At 31.4% G+C, this 17,367-nt stretch overlaps 1 protein-coding gene across 2 annotated transcripts in view; it reads right to left on the reverse strand.

Annotated features, from left to right (window-relative positions):
- Positions 1-17,367, reverse strand: part of LOC143065309 (transient receptor potential cation channel subfamily V member 5-like) — a 62,537-nt gene that overhangs the window by 37,033 nt on the left and 8,137 nt on the right. For both annotated transcript variants that reach the window (XM_076238817.1, XM_076238824.1), the window contains exons 3-4: positions 12,746-12,989; positions 9,633-9,788 (exon numbers count right to left, since the gene is read on the reverse strand). In XM_076238817.1, coding sequence (XP_076094932.1) covers positions 9,633-9,788; positions 12,746-12,989 — 400 coding nt within the window. The remainder of the gene's footprint in view (positions 1-9,632; positions 9,789-12,745; positions 12,990-17,367) is intronic.

The following is a 17,367-nucleotide window of genomic DNA, read 5'->3' on the forward strand; positions in this document are numbered from 1 at the left end:
TATAACCAAAACATTATCTAAAATTCAAAACTGATTTTTAAATGTGAACCATTCTTTGAAAAGGATATATATTTTTATTACTCTCATATACATATCTGTTCCCAGTCTCATGGGGCAAAGTTTAAATAATTAATATATTTATCTTGTCATACTTCCTAATTTTTATGCTTAATTTTTTTTTTAGTACATAATGAACTTCTATTTAACAGTATTTTTTTTTAATGCATAATGAATTACTATCTAACAGTATTTTTTTCACAAGATCAAGCATGATGTTTATTTTGTTATTTAAATAAACCATTTATTATTAATTCTCAAAAAAAACAATCAATATAGCTGAGGCTTAAATTAAAATATTGTTTGTTTGCCCTTTACCGACCGACCCTGTCAATTCGTTCCGCCTGAAAATCTTTTATTTGTATTTACCAGCAAGATTTTATTTTATTTTATCTTTTCGTTCCTACCAAAAATCTTATATTTGTATTTCCCGCTCAAAACTTTTTTACCGGAATCCTCGGGTTTTATCTTTACCGTATAAAGTCTAGTCCGTTTGGTATCTCGTGAGCGTTTGACATGAACACTTGCATATAGAGTTTCAAAGCATTTGTTTGAAATCGAATGTTGAACGCTTTGAGAAAACATGATGATATGACGTTAGCTGCGAAAACGTAGCTCTTAAGGTCCTTTTGATGATTTTTGATATTTGCGGACCATAGATATATGGCAAAAAAAAAATCAAAGGACAATAGAGCTACGTTTTCGCAGCTAGATATGACGTACGTTACTCTGTATCTTTATACTTGGAGAGCAGGGTTCACTTACAAAAAAGTTCGTTTAATACAAAATTATCAACGTGTGTACAAACTTTTATGTAAACAGACGTTTTATTCTATGTACAGTAGGGATGGCCTTTTGTGATCCGTAGATCAGGATGATTATGTAAAAGATGCCTTCGACCAGCATTGCTGTATTATTTATATCTGACATGAACCAAAGGTGGCAAAAGCCTGTAAAGTGGAGAATATTTGGCAGTAAAAGCTCCCAAGTTTTCCAAACAGATCATTTATAAATTGCGATGTAGAATACGTACCCGAATGGAATAGACTACCAGACAATCTCGTGTGTGTTAAGACAATTGAGAGCTTTAAACTTCGGTTGCTCTCACAATGTTGGATTAATTTTCCAGCGCCTCTCTCCCGTTGCCACTGATGCCATATATACTGGCCCTGCAACGTACTTATTCAGATTCAGAATTGAGTTCAAGTCTTGTAGCATTTTTATTGGAAACCCAGACACACACGAAAATTTAAACACTCTAGGGACTTTTTCTACTAGTAATGTATCTCTGCCCAGACATATTTTACCAGGACAAAGTAATCGCTTATAATATACAGAAAACCTTTAGGTAGAGGTCAGCGTACAAGGTACGTAGTACAGAATATTAGTGCAAGTTAAAACTCTTCAAAGTTTCAGGCATATACACGTTGAAAATATGCGGAACAGCTCTATATTTTGATATTTGAAAACAAAGTAGTCTTGCATATGAATTAACTTCACATTCTACATGATATTTTTTTTTCAAAACTTCCTGGGACTATTATACTACTAGTCCCATCAACTTATTAGCAAAAGCAAAACAGACAAAAATGACATTATGCAGATTTTGTATATTATGTTTCTTGTCACTTGTGTATACAATGTACTATGTTTGCATTTTAACCCGTCAGGGTTTCATGTTTTTTTTGCAATATAAAATAAAATATTATACCTACCTGCCTACCCATGACAAAAAATATACCGAGCCAAATTATTTTTTTGGGAAAAAAATAAAATATTTTACCTACCTACCTACCCTGTTTCAAAACATAGGGTCAGAAAAGGGCAAACAAACAATATTTTAATTTAGGCCTGAATACAAGGTATCATAAGGTATAATTCTTATAAACAAGAATGTGTCCAAAGTACACGGATGCCCCACTCGCACTATCATTTTCCATGTTCAATGGACCGTGAAAATGGGTAAAAAATATAATTAGGTATTAAAATTAGAAAGATCATATCATAGGGAACATTTGTACTAAGTTTCAAGTTGATTGGACTTCAACTTCATCAAAAACTACCTTGACCAAAAACTTTAACCTGAAACTCGCAATTTCATTTTCTATGTTCAGTGGACCGTGAAATAGGGGTCAAAAGTTTAATTTGTCTTTAAAATTAGAAAGATCATATCATAAGGAACATATGTACTAAGTTTCAAGTTGATTGGACTTCAGCTTAATCAAAAACTACCTTGACCAAAAACTTTAACCTGAAGCGGGACAGACGGACGAACGAACGAACAGACGAACGAACAGACAGACGGACGTACGCAAAGACCAGAAAACATAATGCCCCTCTACTATTGTAGGTGGGGCATAAAAACAAATCAGTCTGGTATAATATAATGAAACTTGTCCTTATCAAACAATTCTTACCACACATGGTATAGATAGAAGAAGGGGAGGTTTATAGGCTTGACCTTTAAATGTTTTACTTTTATAAATTGTGACTTGGATGGAGAGTTGACTCTTAGCACATACCACATCTTCCTATATATCTAATGATAAACTGGTTTCACCTAAAAACATTTTGTGTCTGTACAAACATATGGTCTAGATAGAAATAGAGGAGGTTTATGGGATTGATTAACTGGTTTAACTTCATTATAACTGCCATGTCAGGCTATCTCAACCATGTGTTGTTCAGTTTTGTTTGTACAGTGCAACCTGTGTTATTTGACACACTGGGGGACCAGAAAAAAATGTCGTAATACCCAGGTTTCAGATTAGGCAGGTTACACTATATTTGCCAATTATTTTTTTTTTAGAGAAGACAGGTGTTGGTGGTTTATCTTTGAAAGTCACATGAAACGAATGACTGGTAAAAAATAATGTTTATCCAATTCTTAAACCAAAGGAAGACGGACGAACAAACCAATGAACAACACTTTTACTATGATCAAGCTCTTGCATGATGGCTCGATTCCCGTTTGGGATGAAAATTTCAGGAACTCAATTTCAGCTCTCCCTTGACACCATCTGCGAGTACGGTCTTGAGGAAACGATGATAGTCCTTCGGAAGGGGACGATAAATGGCTGACATGTGTTAAGAGAGAGCCATATCTCTTGCACGTTAAAGACATCCTTGTAGATTTAAAAAAAAGAGTGGATACCGCTACAAGGCAGCACTCGCACCCGCAAAGTGGAAAGGGATTATAAAATATAAGTTGCAAAATTTGTTTCCCAATCCACTATAAATAAATATGTTTAAACTATGAGGGCATAGAAATGAAAATGAAGATGAATTTGACATTTTTTGTATTAAGTTCTGAAGTCATTCATGAAAACCCTACATGTTCTTTTATTCCTATTCTGAATGATTTAACCAAATCTAACTTCATACTTCTATCTTATACAAACACAATTTTAGCCCAAAGAGTTTGGTATTGACAGTTTTCGCTGTATTTAATGCTATTACAACCACAAAGTAGATTAGACTAGTATACTTGAATTTAAATACCAATTAACTTGAACTTAAATACTGGACCACAGCCTGTAGAATTTCCTAACAGTCAGAATTTATTTTTCATTTCAGACCAAATAATTAGCTGAAAGGGTGCATATCAGCTGGAAAAAATGTATAATATTTTTAAATACCGCTATGTCACATCTCTCCTTTTCTGTGAATAAAAATATACATGGGTGAAGTCAGAAGTAAAAAGGCCCATCTATATCACTAAACCAAGTGTTCAAAACTCTGTGAACAGATTCTAGTCTTTTGACAATAAATGTTTATATAAAATCATCAAACTTTTCATTCCATTATTATATGTAATACCATAGGAAGGAATGTGTTGAATAACCTTTTAAAACCTTTGATAAAAGCCTTCTCTAATAGGAGTAGAACACATTTAATTTTAATGTCATAAGTGTAAAAAAGTTTTAACGTTATTCAGCGATACTTATATATATAAATGTGCTTTACATAAACTTCCAAAACATCAAACAAAATTTCTTCTTGAATACAAAATCAATTATCACAAACTTTAAAGAAAGCTATGTTCGTGTTAAGATATAATTATCTCTTGACTGTGACAATGCATTTTCAAATTTCTAAAGATACAAATTGTAATTTTGATTTTATGTATGTAGTTACAAAATATACCGGAGATGTTTAGTAAGCAACAGTAGAGGACTAGAGGGTTATACAATCAAGATAGCAGTCAACTAGAATAGAATTTGGAAATAATATATTTATTCTCAAAATAAATATTTTAAATTAAGTTAATAAAATTGAGGATGAAAATGGGGACAACAACCCGACCAAAGAGAAGATTACAGCCAAAAGGCCACCAATGGGTCTTCATCACAGTGAGGACTTGTACTTCCAGAGGTGGGCCTCAGCTTGTCCCTGATAGACTAGACAATTACTTTTATCCTTGATGACATGCTATTTTAGAAAAGGTAAAAAGATTGTGTTGCCCCCATGTGAGGATTTTATTCTCTTACTGTTATATCTTATGCATATAGTATTGAATAAATGTAGTATAAAACCATCTTAGTAAGTAACTGATAACTCATTCATAATATTTGTGAGAAAGCATAAGAGACAGTGATCTCAGTCATAAAACATTGATCACGGTAAACAGGAAATTCTGATTGGATATTTTTTCAAGAAATTATAGCAGTATCACATCCATAACAGAATCTTAAGAAAGTCATTTCAAATATAATCACATTGCCATGATATGGCCATGGGGAGAACACTGGGAGAGCTGTTATTTCATTACTTAATATTGTCATCCCTGTTAGATTACAAAGAGAGACAAATCACATAAGTAACTCCTTTCAGATTACAATTTCAAATATAGAAGAAAAAAAAAGTTTTTTAAAGCTTAAGAAACTTTAACCTCAGGAGTGAATATTTGTGGAAGCTGTTGCCTCCACCAACAACAGAATGTAGGATTGCTTTGTCTTGCTTTTGCATATACATTACAATGCTGGATTGTTATATCTTTGGCTTTCAGAGAAGGACATAGCAATGAAAATATCTAGTTCTTTGCTTTCTGTTTTGAAAAGTTTTGAAGATCATCGCAGCACTGCACGTTGGGATTTTGTGTCATGAATTTTAAACACGGTATCCCTTCTTATGTCCTCAAGAATCTAAGAATCTATTAAAATCTTGACTTTTTTTTATACATCTATGATGAAAATTCTATTGATGCTATTTATAAGAAAGATTGATATGTTGTAACTTTGTCACATCATATTGTGTCTTAGTCCCATGTTACATTATCATGTTATCTGTTGAATATTGAACCACTGAAACTAATTGGATAATTCACTTGACAACAAAAGTCACTTGTATTCTCCAGAGTCAAAACGGCAACCTATTTTAAAAGAAATCTTGATCAATTAATTGCACCTATCAATATTCCACCCATTAAAATGAAACAATCCCCTAGACAGATTGTGGGCAATGTTTGATATTACGCAATATGTTATTGTTGATATAAACAATTCTCATATCACTTTCAGTATTGGCTTTTGTATGAATTGAAAGATACTGTATTAGCAAGAAATTTGTCAATACCATTTTACCCAAAAAAAGATATGTAGGTCACCATACAAGGACATCCCCCCTCCTAATAAATCTCAAACTCAAGCAAGCCTTGCCATGTTGTGATACATTCCACAAGGACAACATCGAATCATGTGATGTATTGCGCACTTATAATATACCTTGTTTTAGTATCGTTTAACAATAATGAGTGTAGATGAGAAAGGGTTATCACACCATATGTATATTCCTCACACAGAGCTTGTTACCAAATTTAGGAACATCTAATTTGTAGTTCCTTATGAACATACAATAAGATATTTCCTACACGGCCATTGTGTGTAAGACTATATAAGTATGGGGGAAACAGGAACTAAATGAAGGAATTGGTGTGAAAATTCATCTCATGGTAAAGCATGCTCACAAGAAGCTTGCTAGCAAATATAAGGATAGTCTGACAAGTAATTCCTGAAATGAATGTGACAAAAATGCAGTGGAGAGAAAGTTTAGAAAAACAGTAAGAGAGGGAAAAAACAACTGATGCGATAGATAACACAGATCATAAATAACATGTTCATAAGATAGATAAGCATTCTTGATCAGTAAGTTAAAAAAAAAACATAACAAGAATTTGTCTATAGTACAAGGATGCCCACTCACACTTTCATTTTCTATGTTTAGTGGACTGTGAAATTGGGGTAAAAACTCAAAATTGGCAATAAAAAGTAAGATCATATCATAGGGAAAATGTGTTCTAAATTTCAAACTTTAACCTGAAGCAGAACGAATGGGCAAAAGGACAGACAAACAAAGAACAAATGCACTGACAGAAAAACAAAATGGCCCTAGGTGGTGCATAAAAACAAAACTAACTAAAAACTCTTAATTTATTTGCATTTACGAATATTTAATAGAAACATAAAACACTATAATGAACTAAAGATATTTAACCTTACAAGAAAGTCACCAGTTTTATATTTTTCCAAAACCAATTACAATGTATTTCCATTCAGTCAAGACATTGTGACTTAGGGATGACATCAAAAGATCGATGTAGGATAAAAACTTAAATCAAATAGTTTGAGGGTGGGGGTGAAATTCTGCAAGTTTTGTAGATCTAAAATCGATTTTTACATATATCCCTATTGGCAACTCAATTGTTCCCAAATTAAGTTAAGAGAGGGGTGGGTGGGGGGTGGGGGTCAGTGAAAAAACTATGTGAATTAAGTTTTTTATCCTACATTGAACTTTTGATGTCATCCCTTAAATTGACCAAAATTACCAACGTAGTGGTCTTTAAAAAAAATAATTCAAAATTCACATTTCAAAGACGTCATTCATATGATTTGTTCAGATTAATTTAGATTGCCAAATTTGCATTTAATAGTAAAAAAAAGCCTTTCATTTATGAGTTGTGGAAGAAAAATGAGCTCCATGGTTAATGCCTCTGATAATGTCTGCATTGATTGGTATTGAAAATTGAGGAAATTTAAACTTAATCAAATCACTGTAATGTTGTGAATGTTAACGGGACAATCTGTACGTCAATCGAAGCTAAGAATAGTCACATAGATTGCAATTGAAGGCTTTTCTGTATTTGTATAGAAGAAAAATATTGTTGATTTCTCTTCAGAATTAAATCTCATTGCTCAATTAAAAGAGAAATTTCATAACTGAACATAATTATTATCCAATGTAAAATATTTAATCCATGAAATGGATCTTTTTCATATTGAAATCAAGGTGTTTAAATCCAACAAAGTGATTTCTATTATTGGTACATATGACCTTTTTCATGAGAAATTTAAGTCGATTTCAAACCCAGACATTATAATCCAAAGATTCTATCCTGTAATTCTTGATCCATATGTTTTAATGTCTAAGTTAAATTAAACCTAGCATAGTATTATACTTTCTACAAACATGCAAAGCCTAATACAATTCTCCATTGTTTAGAATCTGTTTAATAGAAGAACAAAAAAATAACAAAAACTGGATCTAGTGTCTAACAGATCTAAAAAAAAAATAAACACACTTATCGCTGTTAAAAGCGTTAAAGCATTTATTAAAAAAGAAGGTCATTCTGTTCAGAAAATATTAGGTTAATCTAACATACTCTGCTTGTTAATTAGCAAAAACTCTATATATGGTACCAAAAAATTGTCATGAAAGTGCCATAACTCCTGTAAGAAGTCTGATGATTTTGATAATAATAAAAGGTAGAACTAAACATTTCAAACATTTTGACCATTTGGTCCTCCAAAGATAAAGAAAACTATCTGGTTTAAGTCTATCATGTAAGGATGAGTGATTGATTGATTTTTGTTTTAAAGCCACATTTCAGCACCACTTTTGTGCTATTTCGGCGGCCAATTTTTATTGCTGAAGGAAGCAGGAGTGCCCAGTGAGAGCCACCGAGCTTTAAATATATAGGAAAAATGACAATTTAGATTGTAATCGAGTACACCCCCATGAGTGGGGTTCGAACTGACAACCTCAGTGTTGACACCTGGCTACAGTAGTAGAACAAGTATAGATGAAAAGACTCAAGCAAGTAATCATGTAAAGTACTTTGTGTCTCTGAAGTACTACAAATAAATATTCTTATTCATATAAAACTATTTACTATTTATAAGGTAATTAATAAGAGTTAGGCAATAAAATATTAATAAGTATAAAATATAACATATAATCATCGTCGTAAAACTAATATATTGAACAATTTCAGATTGAATTTGACGTTATAAAGCTTGTTGCAACTAAAAAACATACATTTGAGAAACTGCAGATTACAGAAAGGTATTTCAAATGGTCACTTATATTTTTTGCATATATGCTCAGATGATTGTTTTTAATTTTTCTCAAGATTATGACAATACCATGGCATAAAGTATACTATACTTATGTAAATACAATCTGTTCTTTTTCCTGAATGTGACCAACAGAATTAGATGTATTACCAGGTTTGTAATAACATGAACAACATGATGGATGCCACATGTGGAGCAGGATCTTCTTATCCATCTGGAGCAACTGAGATACCCCCCCCCCCCCCCCAGTTTTTTGTGGGGTTTATTTAACTCAGTCTTAAGTTTTCTATGTTGTGTTTAGTGTATCTGTTTGTCTGATTTCTTGTTAAGCCATGGCATTGTCAGACATTTTTGACTTATTTTAATGTTCCTTTGGTATTTTTGGCTTTACTTTAATTTTAGTTTAATCACATCTTCTATCATGTCTTTTTTCAAATGTTTACATTGGCCTTCAAGACCTTGCAATCAGTTATCAAGTGCCAAAAACCCTATATCTACTAACACATCTTTTATTTCATCAAATTGCTTCTTGTTTTTATGATAAATCAATCACAGGAGTTTGAAATCCTATCAATAAGGGGGTAAAAATATACCGAAGTCGACTATCACAGTAGAGCTTCTCTCTTCGATCATAATGAAGTTCTTGTACAGAACAGATTGAGATTTACTATAGCATTTCACAACTTACTACAATGTACAGAGTATTAATTGGTTTCTGCATAAAAAGAATATTAGGTAGACAATTTAATAAATTATAAAGGTCAATATAAGAATAATATCATCTTTTTTTAATGAAGCTTAAAAACATGGGAAGGGCAAGGTTTACCAAGCTCTTCAACAACTTTGTATCAATACAAAATAATCAATATTTTTCTGACATTGACACATTGTTTATATACTTTAGCTAAAAATTACATTTATTAAATTGTTTACACAAAAATTATTATTTCACATCCCTTAACAAGCCAAATGATTGTGATAAAACATGATTTGACATGAAATTGGCATTGCTCAAAATATCCCTATGTTACTATGGTAAATAAAATTGGCATTGCTCAAAATATCCCTATGTTACTATGGTAAATAAATAGGTATTCTAGCTGCAATATAAAACAGCATAAATCTTAACTCTTGCAATATAACATTCCTACTTAGTGAAAATTATACATCTCTGGACATCTTTTTAGGAACTAATACAGCATATGGAAATTGTTAAATACAAACCTTCATAATCTGTATCTTTCGTTCTTCCCTTTTTCTGATCCTCAGGAAGAAAGAAACGACCGCTGGCCCTTTCATTGATATTAGCACCATTTTCAATTAGGACCTTCACAGCTTCAACACTTCCAAAAATAATAGCTATATGCAAGGCACTTTCACCTATAAAATTAAGAAATCGGTTTATGATTTGCAGCATAAATTGTGTGAATACATAGAAACAAAAGGGCACATTCTGGAATGTCTCACCTGTTTTACTGATTGTGATTGAATTTTATGTATTTTGAAATTTTTCAAGATAAAATTAAGAATGGAAATAGGGAATGTTTCAGAGACAACAACCCGATCAAACAGCAGAAGACCACCAATGGGTCTTCAACAGAGCCAAAAACTCTGGCAACCAAGGCTTCTTTAACAGGCTCCTTAACAAAATTGATTTTACTTCAGGCATCACATTTACTTTATATTATAAATAACTAATGAACAAGAGGTCAAGGTGACCAGGTCAGATCATCCTGTCAGACAAATATGAACACATAACATTCATATACATGTCACATGATAGTATCGATCTGAGACCATGAGTAAGCCACCAAATATAACCTTGACCAATGCACCATATTTAATTACCAGCAAGTCAAGGACAGACAAACCCTGTAAGATGGACAAATACATCTTAAAATCTAACATTGAAACAAATGTAGTTGATTTGAATTATTCCTTATATATCATGAATGCCATAGAAAGTTACGATCAGTCTACTGTCAAGGTCATTTCATTTTACAATTTTGTAACACTCACTCAGACAAAACAATTATTCTAATTTCAGTTTACTTTAAACATATTTTTTTGTTCAAAAATGAATCAACTCCTGTCTTATTAGTATGGTAGTACATCTTATAATATATGATACCATTATGTATTACACTTAGGAACACAACTAAATGCAGTTAAGAAAGTAAAGGAAAAATAACTACTTGAAAATCACAGTCATCAAGATCTCTATTTCTGCAAGTACTGTTAAATTTTTGAACAAAAAATAGACAGAATCTAAAAGCCTTTAATTGCTGGGTTGCTAATGCTTTTACATAATACTAAGAATTATTTACTTTTTACTTTGTATTATTTATACAATAGGGCATAAAACATTTTACACATGAAGTATTGAAAGTAACAGTCCATATGAAATATGCTGTATCACGAACTTTATTGCTTTTAGCTTCAAAAACATCATTGAATTTTACAATGGAGGCCATAAATGTGATTATTAAATCAGGATGATAACTAATACTTTCTTTGCCCCTGATTACACCCTCTTATTAATTTACCAAACATGGTGTTAAAAAGACATTTCTGATGTGAATTTAATTGGTAAAAGCTACACAAATGTTTACCTTAATTAAATATGGGATGTTAGTTTATACCTCGTTTATCGATTTCAATACAACGATTTTTGCTAAACACTGTTTTGAATATGATTTAGTGATTTAATCATTCCAGAGTCATCAGATAATATCCAAGGAAACTGAAATTGATTTCAAATGAAAAACACATTTTGGTCTCATACAAGAATACAGCCCTCCTCAATAACTCTTGAAACTGTCTAAAAGTTTGAAATTTATTCATTCTCAGCTTTTGGTACATGTTTAATGAAATAGTTTTCAATATCAACGCAGTTTGTACCACCAAGATTTGATCCATAAACAAATTCAACATTTTTGCCAAATTATTCGAGGGTTACCAATTTTCATGGATTTTGTGGGTACAGATGAACCACAAATTAAATATTCAACAAAAATACAAGTTTCCTTAACACCAGTATGAAAACTATTGTAAAACCATGAAATCAAATATATCCAAGAGAGAAATCATTTTTTTCCTTAATCCATGTATATCCATGAAAATAAAACAAATTTTATTCCCGCTGACCCTAACAAATATATTATCCTTGAAAAATAAATAAAATATTCTTTTTTATAAAGTGAAATGCATTAAACACAGAGTTGATGATAACACTTTGTGTTTTGAAAAATAAAACTTCAAAAATAATCCGTATTCTGTATATTTACGTATCTAAAAATAGACAAATCAATAAATACTGCCCTTGAAATATCGTATACGCAAATAATTTTGCTGAATGAAACCTATGTTTAAAACCTATTACACAATAAGTTTGTTTCCCATATTTGTCATCATTGCGTAAGATGCATTATCTCATCATGCTCATAGAAAAATGGAAAATGGACTTGTCCAAACGTGAAAGACGTCACGTAAAAGTACTAAATATAAACAAATCATTTGGATTTTTCTTGTTTCATAGATAATAAAAAAAAATTCGTCAAATTGGATATAATAAACAGGAATGCATGACAACTGATGAAACCTTACAAGTTTTTCCTTTGGACGAGTCTCTATCTTCTTGACACGAATGTTGAAACTTTAATATTTTCCTACAATGTTTTTGCAATGTTTTTTTTAAATTCTTTTTTAGTTTTTGTCCTTGATGATTATTATTCATCAAGTTTCCTGAAATTGATAAAGACCTTCGTAGATCTGTTTTTTTCTTGTTTGTGAATTGAAGATTTAATTTCGTCTTTGTCCATGGACACAATTTTAATTAACCCCCCTTTTTGGAAATCGGTAGACGATGTCATGCTATGTTTATTACAACTGAGCAATAATATTTCATCAAACTAAAATTTAAGAAATCATTACAAAATAGCATACCAAACATATTATTAGAAAGGTCAAAGATATTTTTTTTGCATATATTTCTGTCTTGAAAGATTCAAAAAAAAAAAAAAATTCCCGACCAACCGACATCACTTTTTCATGAGAAAAATCTGTAAACCAACAAATTAAAAAATCCTGGCCCTACTGCACAAAGTACAATATCTCATATTAGTTCGACAAAAGGTCCAAATTCTCAGAGTCAAAAGGGAGCAGTCTTCATGATATCTTAATACTGGTCAAAGCAAACTTGAGTTTTTCCAAATCATTATGCTTAATCAGACTGAAACACAACTTCAGTCATTCATGGGTGAATGATAAAATGTTTTTGCCAGAATAAATAGACTTTTAAATGATTTCTCATGCCATTCTTTTTAACTCCCACTTACCATAATATTCTTCTCCTTCATAACGATCCAAAGCCATTTTTGGAAAGTGTTTCATGAGAATTTTAGCAACTTCCAAATGTATAGGTGTTGACACAAGATAAAGAAGATGAAATGGGGTTTCCCCCACACCCCCACGATTATCCATGTCCCAACACACTTCATGATCGTATAATTTGTTAAACTCGTCTTCCTGATATTCTGCTTGCAGATCAGCATCTGATTTTGTTTCAAAAACAGTTGATCCCTGGAAAAAAAATAAAATTTATTATGATTAAACATGTATAAGTTTATTTATATAACACTTCCTAAAAATAATAAAATTAGAAAAGGATTTCCTGTAGCCCTGTGGCTGGTCAGTAAATGTTGCTAGCTTTCAGTGTAGTCGGCCATAAACTAGAAAAATACAAGTTTTTTTTTTATTTCAGATGCTTCAATGTATTTCCTTATCTTGAAAAAACTTATGTCTCATACAAGTCCATGAAGATTTAACAAAGTTATCATGACTATTGATGTCTTAAAACTTAAACCAAAGATTGTATCTAAAAGTTTACTAGAAGAAATAAGTATTTATAAGTAAGGGACAGAAAACTGAAATAAAATTTCATGACTTTCACTCTAGATACTGTCTTTTGATCATAAAAAAGCTTTTGTCCAAGTTTTATAAAAGGCCATTGATAAAAATTTTAAGAAAATATGCCAGATTAGGGAACAGGTTTAGCACCAACAAACTAGTTTTACCCCTCCATATTCTGTAAGTGTCTGTCCCAAGTCAGGAGACCTTTGATCAGTGGTTATACATTGTTTCACATTTGTCATCTTGGGTACTTTTAAAGCTGACTATGAGGTATGGGCTTGCTCATTGTTGAAGGCCATACTTTGAACCATAGTTGCTAATTTTGTGTCATTTGGTCTCTTATGGAGAGTTGTCTCATTGGCAATCATATATACCACATCTGCTTATATGAATATTAATTCACTTCCGATTTCCTTTGTTGTGTTTAAGCTCTTATTATTTGAAACAGTTTTTTTCATGTCTTCATTAAGTGGAGAATATATGCATTCCACATTCCTTTGAAATTGCACCTTTCAAGATTCACTAAAGAGACAGTGTTGGTTGCTATGGTCAAGGGTTTGTATATGTCATTAAAGACTATACAAATACTTGATATGTTACATCAAAATTGATATTATTTCAATAATGTTTCTATTTACTCTTCAAATCATTACAATAAAAAATTTTGGTTTCAGTAAATCACATGAACATGTTTATTGAATATTTACAATGTGTTGTTTATTATTACAACCATTTGACAACTGTTTTCTTGGTGTCTGTTGTATTTCCATAATAAACAATTGCCAATCAATGAAACTGACCAATCAAAACCATCATGACAGATTAAATGTAATCATTTTGTTATAACTTAATTAACAGCAGATGAATAGCCAGGTGATAATGACTATGTCTAATTCAATATTCTATAGACATTAAATCATTTCAGATTTATAGTCAGTGTATATTGCATGTTGTATTCTGGAATTGATTTTCTCACTATAAGATGACTCTATTAGATGTTACTTCCACAGTGGGTACTCTCTTTCCATAGGAGATATAATTGCCTTTCACAGGGATGTGAATAGTTTTATTAACTACACAGCTATCCTCAAGACAACTATTATTGGAAACCAAAATATCAATACTTAACAAACTAGTTAAAACTACCATGTACAATTAGATACTCCAACTCAATATCATCATTTTAATGACGTATTTTAAATGTTAAAAGAAGATTTTTTCACGAATCTATAAATAATTTTCCAATGAAATGAATTTTCAACTTATGGGTTTCTAATATTTTATACCACTTTCATGCAAGACTAAGAACAAAACTGCACAAGTTTCAGAAAACATACATCTTTAAACAAGAGTGCACATGCTGAAATGTCTCGCCTTCTTTGCTCACCATTAATTTTTTGTTGAGTCTAAATATAAAGCTTTACTACAAGCATCACTTGAATTTAACATAATCAAAGAAAATGAGGTCAAGGTCATACAAAAACAAACAAGAAATTAATGTACATCATTCAAAACATCAAATATAGTTGATCTATTGCTAATAGTTTCTAAGAATATACATTGTACTTAACCAAGAAAACTAAACATGAAAATGAGGTCAAGGTCAAATGAACCATGACAGAAAAACATTTACACCTTACAAGCAATCTATGAATTAAATATAAATCCTATTGCTTATAGTATCTAAGAAACAAACTTAACCATGAAAACTTAACATTGACCAATATTCCATGAAAATAAGGTCAAGGTCAAATGAAACCCACCAAACAAACATATATATATTCACCTAAAGAGATGGTCAATCCTTCCATACAACAAATATAAATGACCTATTGCTTATAGTTTAAGAAAAACAGACCAAAACACAAAAAAACTTAACACTGAGCAATTAATCGTGAAAATGAGGTCAAGGTCAAATAAAACCTGCAAGACTGACATGAACATCATAAAATATTTATTTCAGAGGACAACTGCCAGTCGGACATGTACACCTTACAATAATTCCTCACACCAAATGAAGTAGACCTATTGCTTTATAGTATCTTATATATGGATTTGACCATGAAAACATAACCTTGTTGTAAAATGTAAACTACAAAAAATGTATCTGACGGGCATGTGGACCCTGCAAGTGCGCACATACTAAATATAGTTATCCTATTACTCATATTAATAAGAAAATTAACTCTACATTTTTTTTTTCTTTTAAGTAGTCAGGTCACAGAACCATGAAAATGAGGTCAAGGACAATGGACATATGACAGACAGAAACTTGCCCTTGGTAACATAAGGCATCTATATACAATGTATGAATCATCCAGGTCTTCAAGCTTCTAAAGTATAAAGCTTTTCAGAAATTAGCTAACACAGTTGCCACCAGATCTATCCCTGTGTCAAGCAACAAAAATGCACATTTTTTATTTCACCATACACTGTATTTACAAAACAAATATTATTGATGGTTTATATATCTTATCCACAAATCTTCTCTAACTTGAAAATAATAGAGCTCTTCAGTTTCAAGATATATGTTCTTTTATTATGACCTTTAATTTTATATTTAAAAAATAAGTATAACATAATCCCTTTAAGGATGTTTGCTGCTTTGTTTCAAAATATTAAACAGAGAAAAAAAAAACAGCAAAAAATGATTTTTTTTTACACAAACTTAACTAATTTCATAAAAATTAATAAAGGGTCCATGTACTTGATTTCAAAGTAATGTTTAAAATCAGTACAAAAATGCATCTCTTCCAGAATATGTCACGATTTGATGTCTTCTTTTTTTTATGTTAGCAACATCAACACCTCCCCTGTAACTGAATCATTTGCCCTAAAGGTAGAAATGTACAGGTGATCCAAATTTTTAGCTGCAAATTATCAGCCTAGATTGTATCTTGGGAGATAAATGGTACATCATTGTAACATGAAACATGATCAAAAATATATCTTTCATTTTTCTTCAACTTTACAAAACAAAAAAATTTCAATGTATATTTTCAAAATTGGAAATTTTTGTATAACCTGTACAATGTAGCTTGGAAAAAAGCTTTGTGATTTATTCTTTTTTGGAAGCACATATAACCATGATTTTGTCATAAACTACATTTTGGCGAAGTTTAAACAAACTCTGTTGTTTTTTTGTATTTAGACCCCTGAACCAATCTATCTACAGTTATGGCTTAATTTAGACGTCCTTATCCACAGAGTGTGTCTCTGAAAAGTTAGTTACAAAACTTTATTCCTCCCTCCAAAAGTTAAAACTGTGAGAAAACTATGGTCCAGATTACTATTAACTCAAAGGTTCCGAGAATTTAAATCTTTCAATTTTTGTAAGGAATAGTATTTTACTTGATGTAATAAAAATAACGATTACATTTTAGAGAACAGCATTTACATGCTTATCAACTTGTATGCAATATATGGTCTGCATATATAAAACTTTCCAACCTCATATTTACATCACATCTCACACTTTTTGTAGTTCAAACATTGTGCTAATTTGTCATTAGTGTGACGTACAGTAATCCAATACTGAAGTCCCAGCAACCAACAAATCGTTCCCCAACAGTACCCAATATAGGTACAGTGTAAATAGATCAATGTGTAATGAACTGAGCTTTACTACTGAACAGGAGTATTGATCAGCACTGAGGGATGTATTTAATTATATGATCATCCTCTAGTGAAGTCAAAGGTACATGTCATTTGTATACAGATAGGATACTACACTAGTATTTTCAATAGAAGCACTAGTTCTGCACTGGTAATGCACATCTAAACATCCATTTCTAAAGTAGATGTTATTAAATTAACTGTTTGGTTATAGATCACATGTTGTTCAATTGTGTATGTACCTGCAGATGGCACTATCAAATTGACATTTAAAAAAAACTAAAGGACTGCTGGTTCATTTTGCTGTTCCTACACAATTATAAGATTTAAATGGAACTGGGGAATGTGTCAAAGAGACAACAACAGGACCAAACAGCAACACAGTGAGAAAATCCCATAGACGGAGGTGAGCTTGAGCTGGCCCTGAATTACT

This window comes from Mytilus galloprovincialis, chromosome 1, assembly GCF_965363235.1.
Source record: "Mytilus galloprovincialis chromosome 1, xbMytGall1.hap1.1, whole genome shotgun sequence".
NCBI lineage: Eukaryota > Metazoa > Mollusca > Bivalvia > Mytilida > Mytilidae > Mytilus > Mytilus galloprovincialis.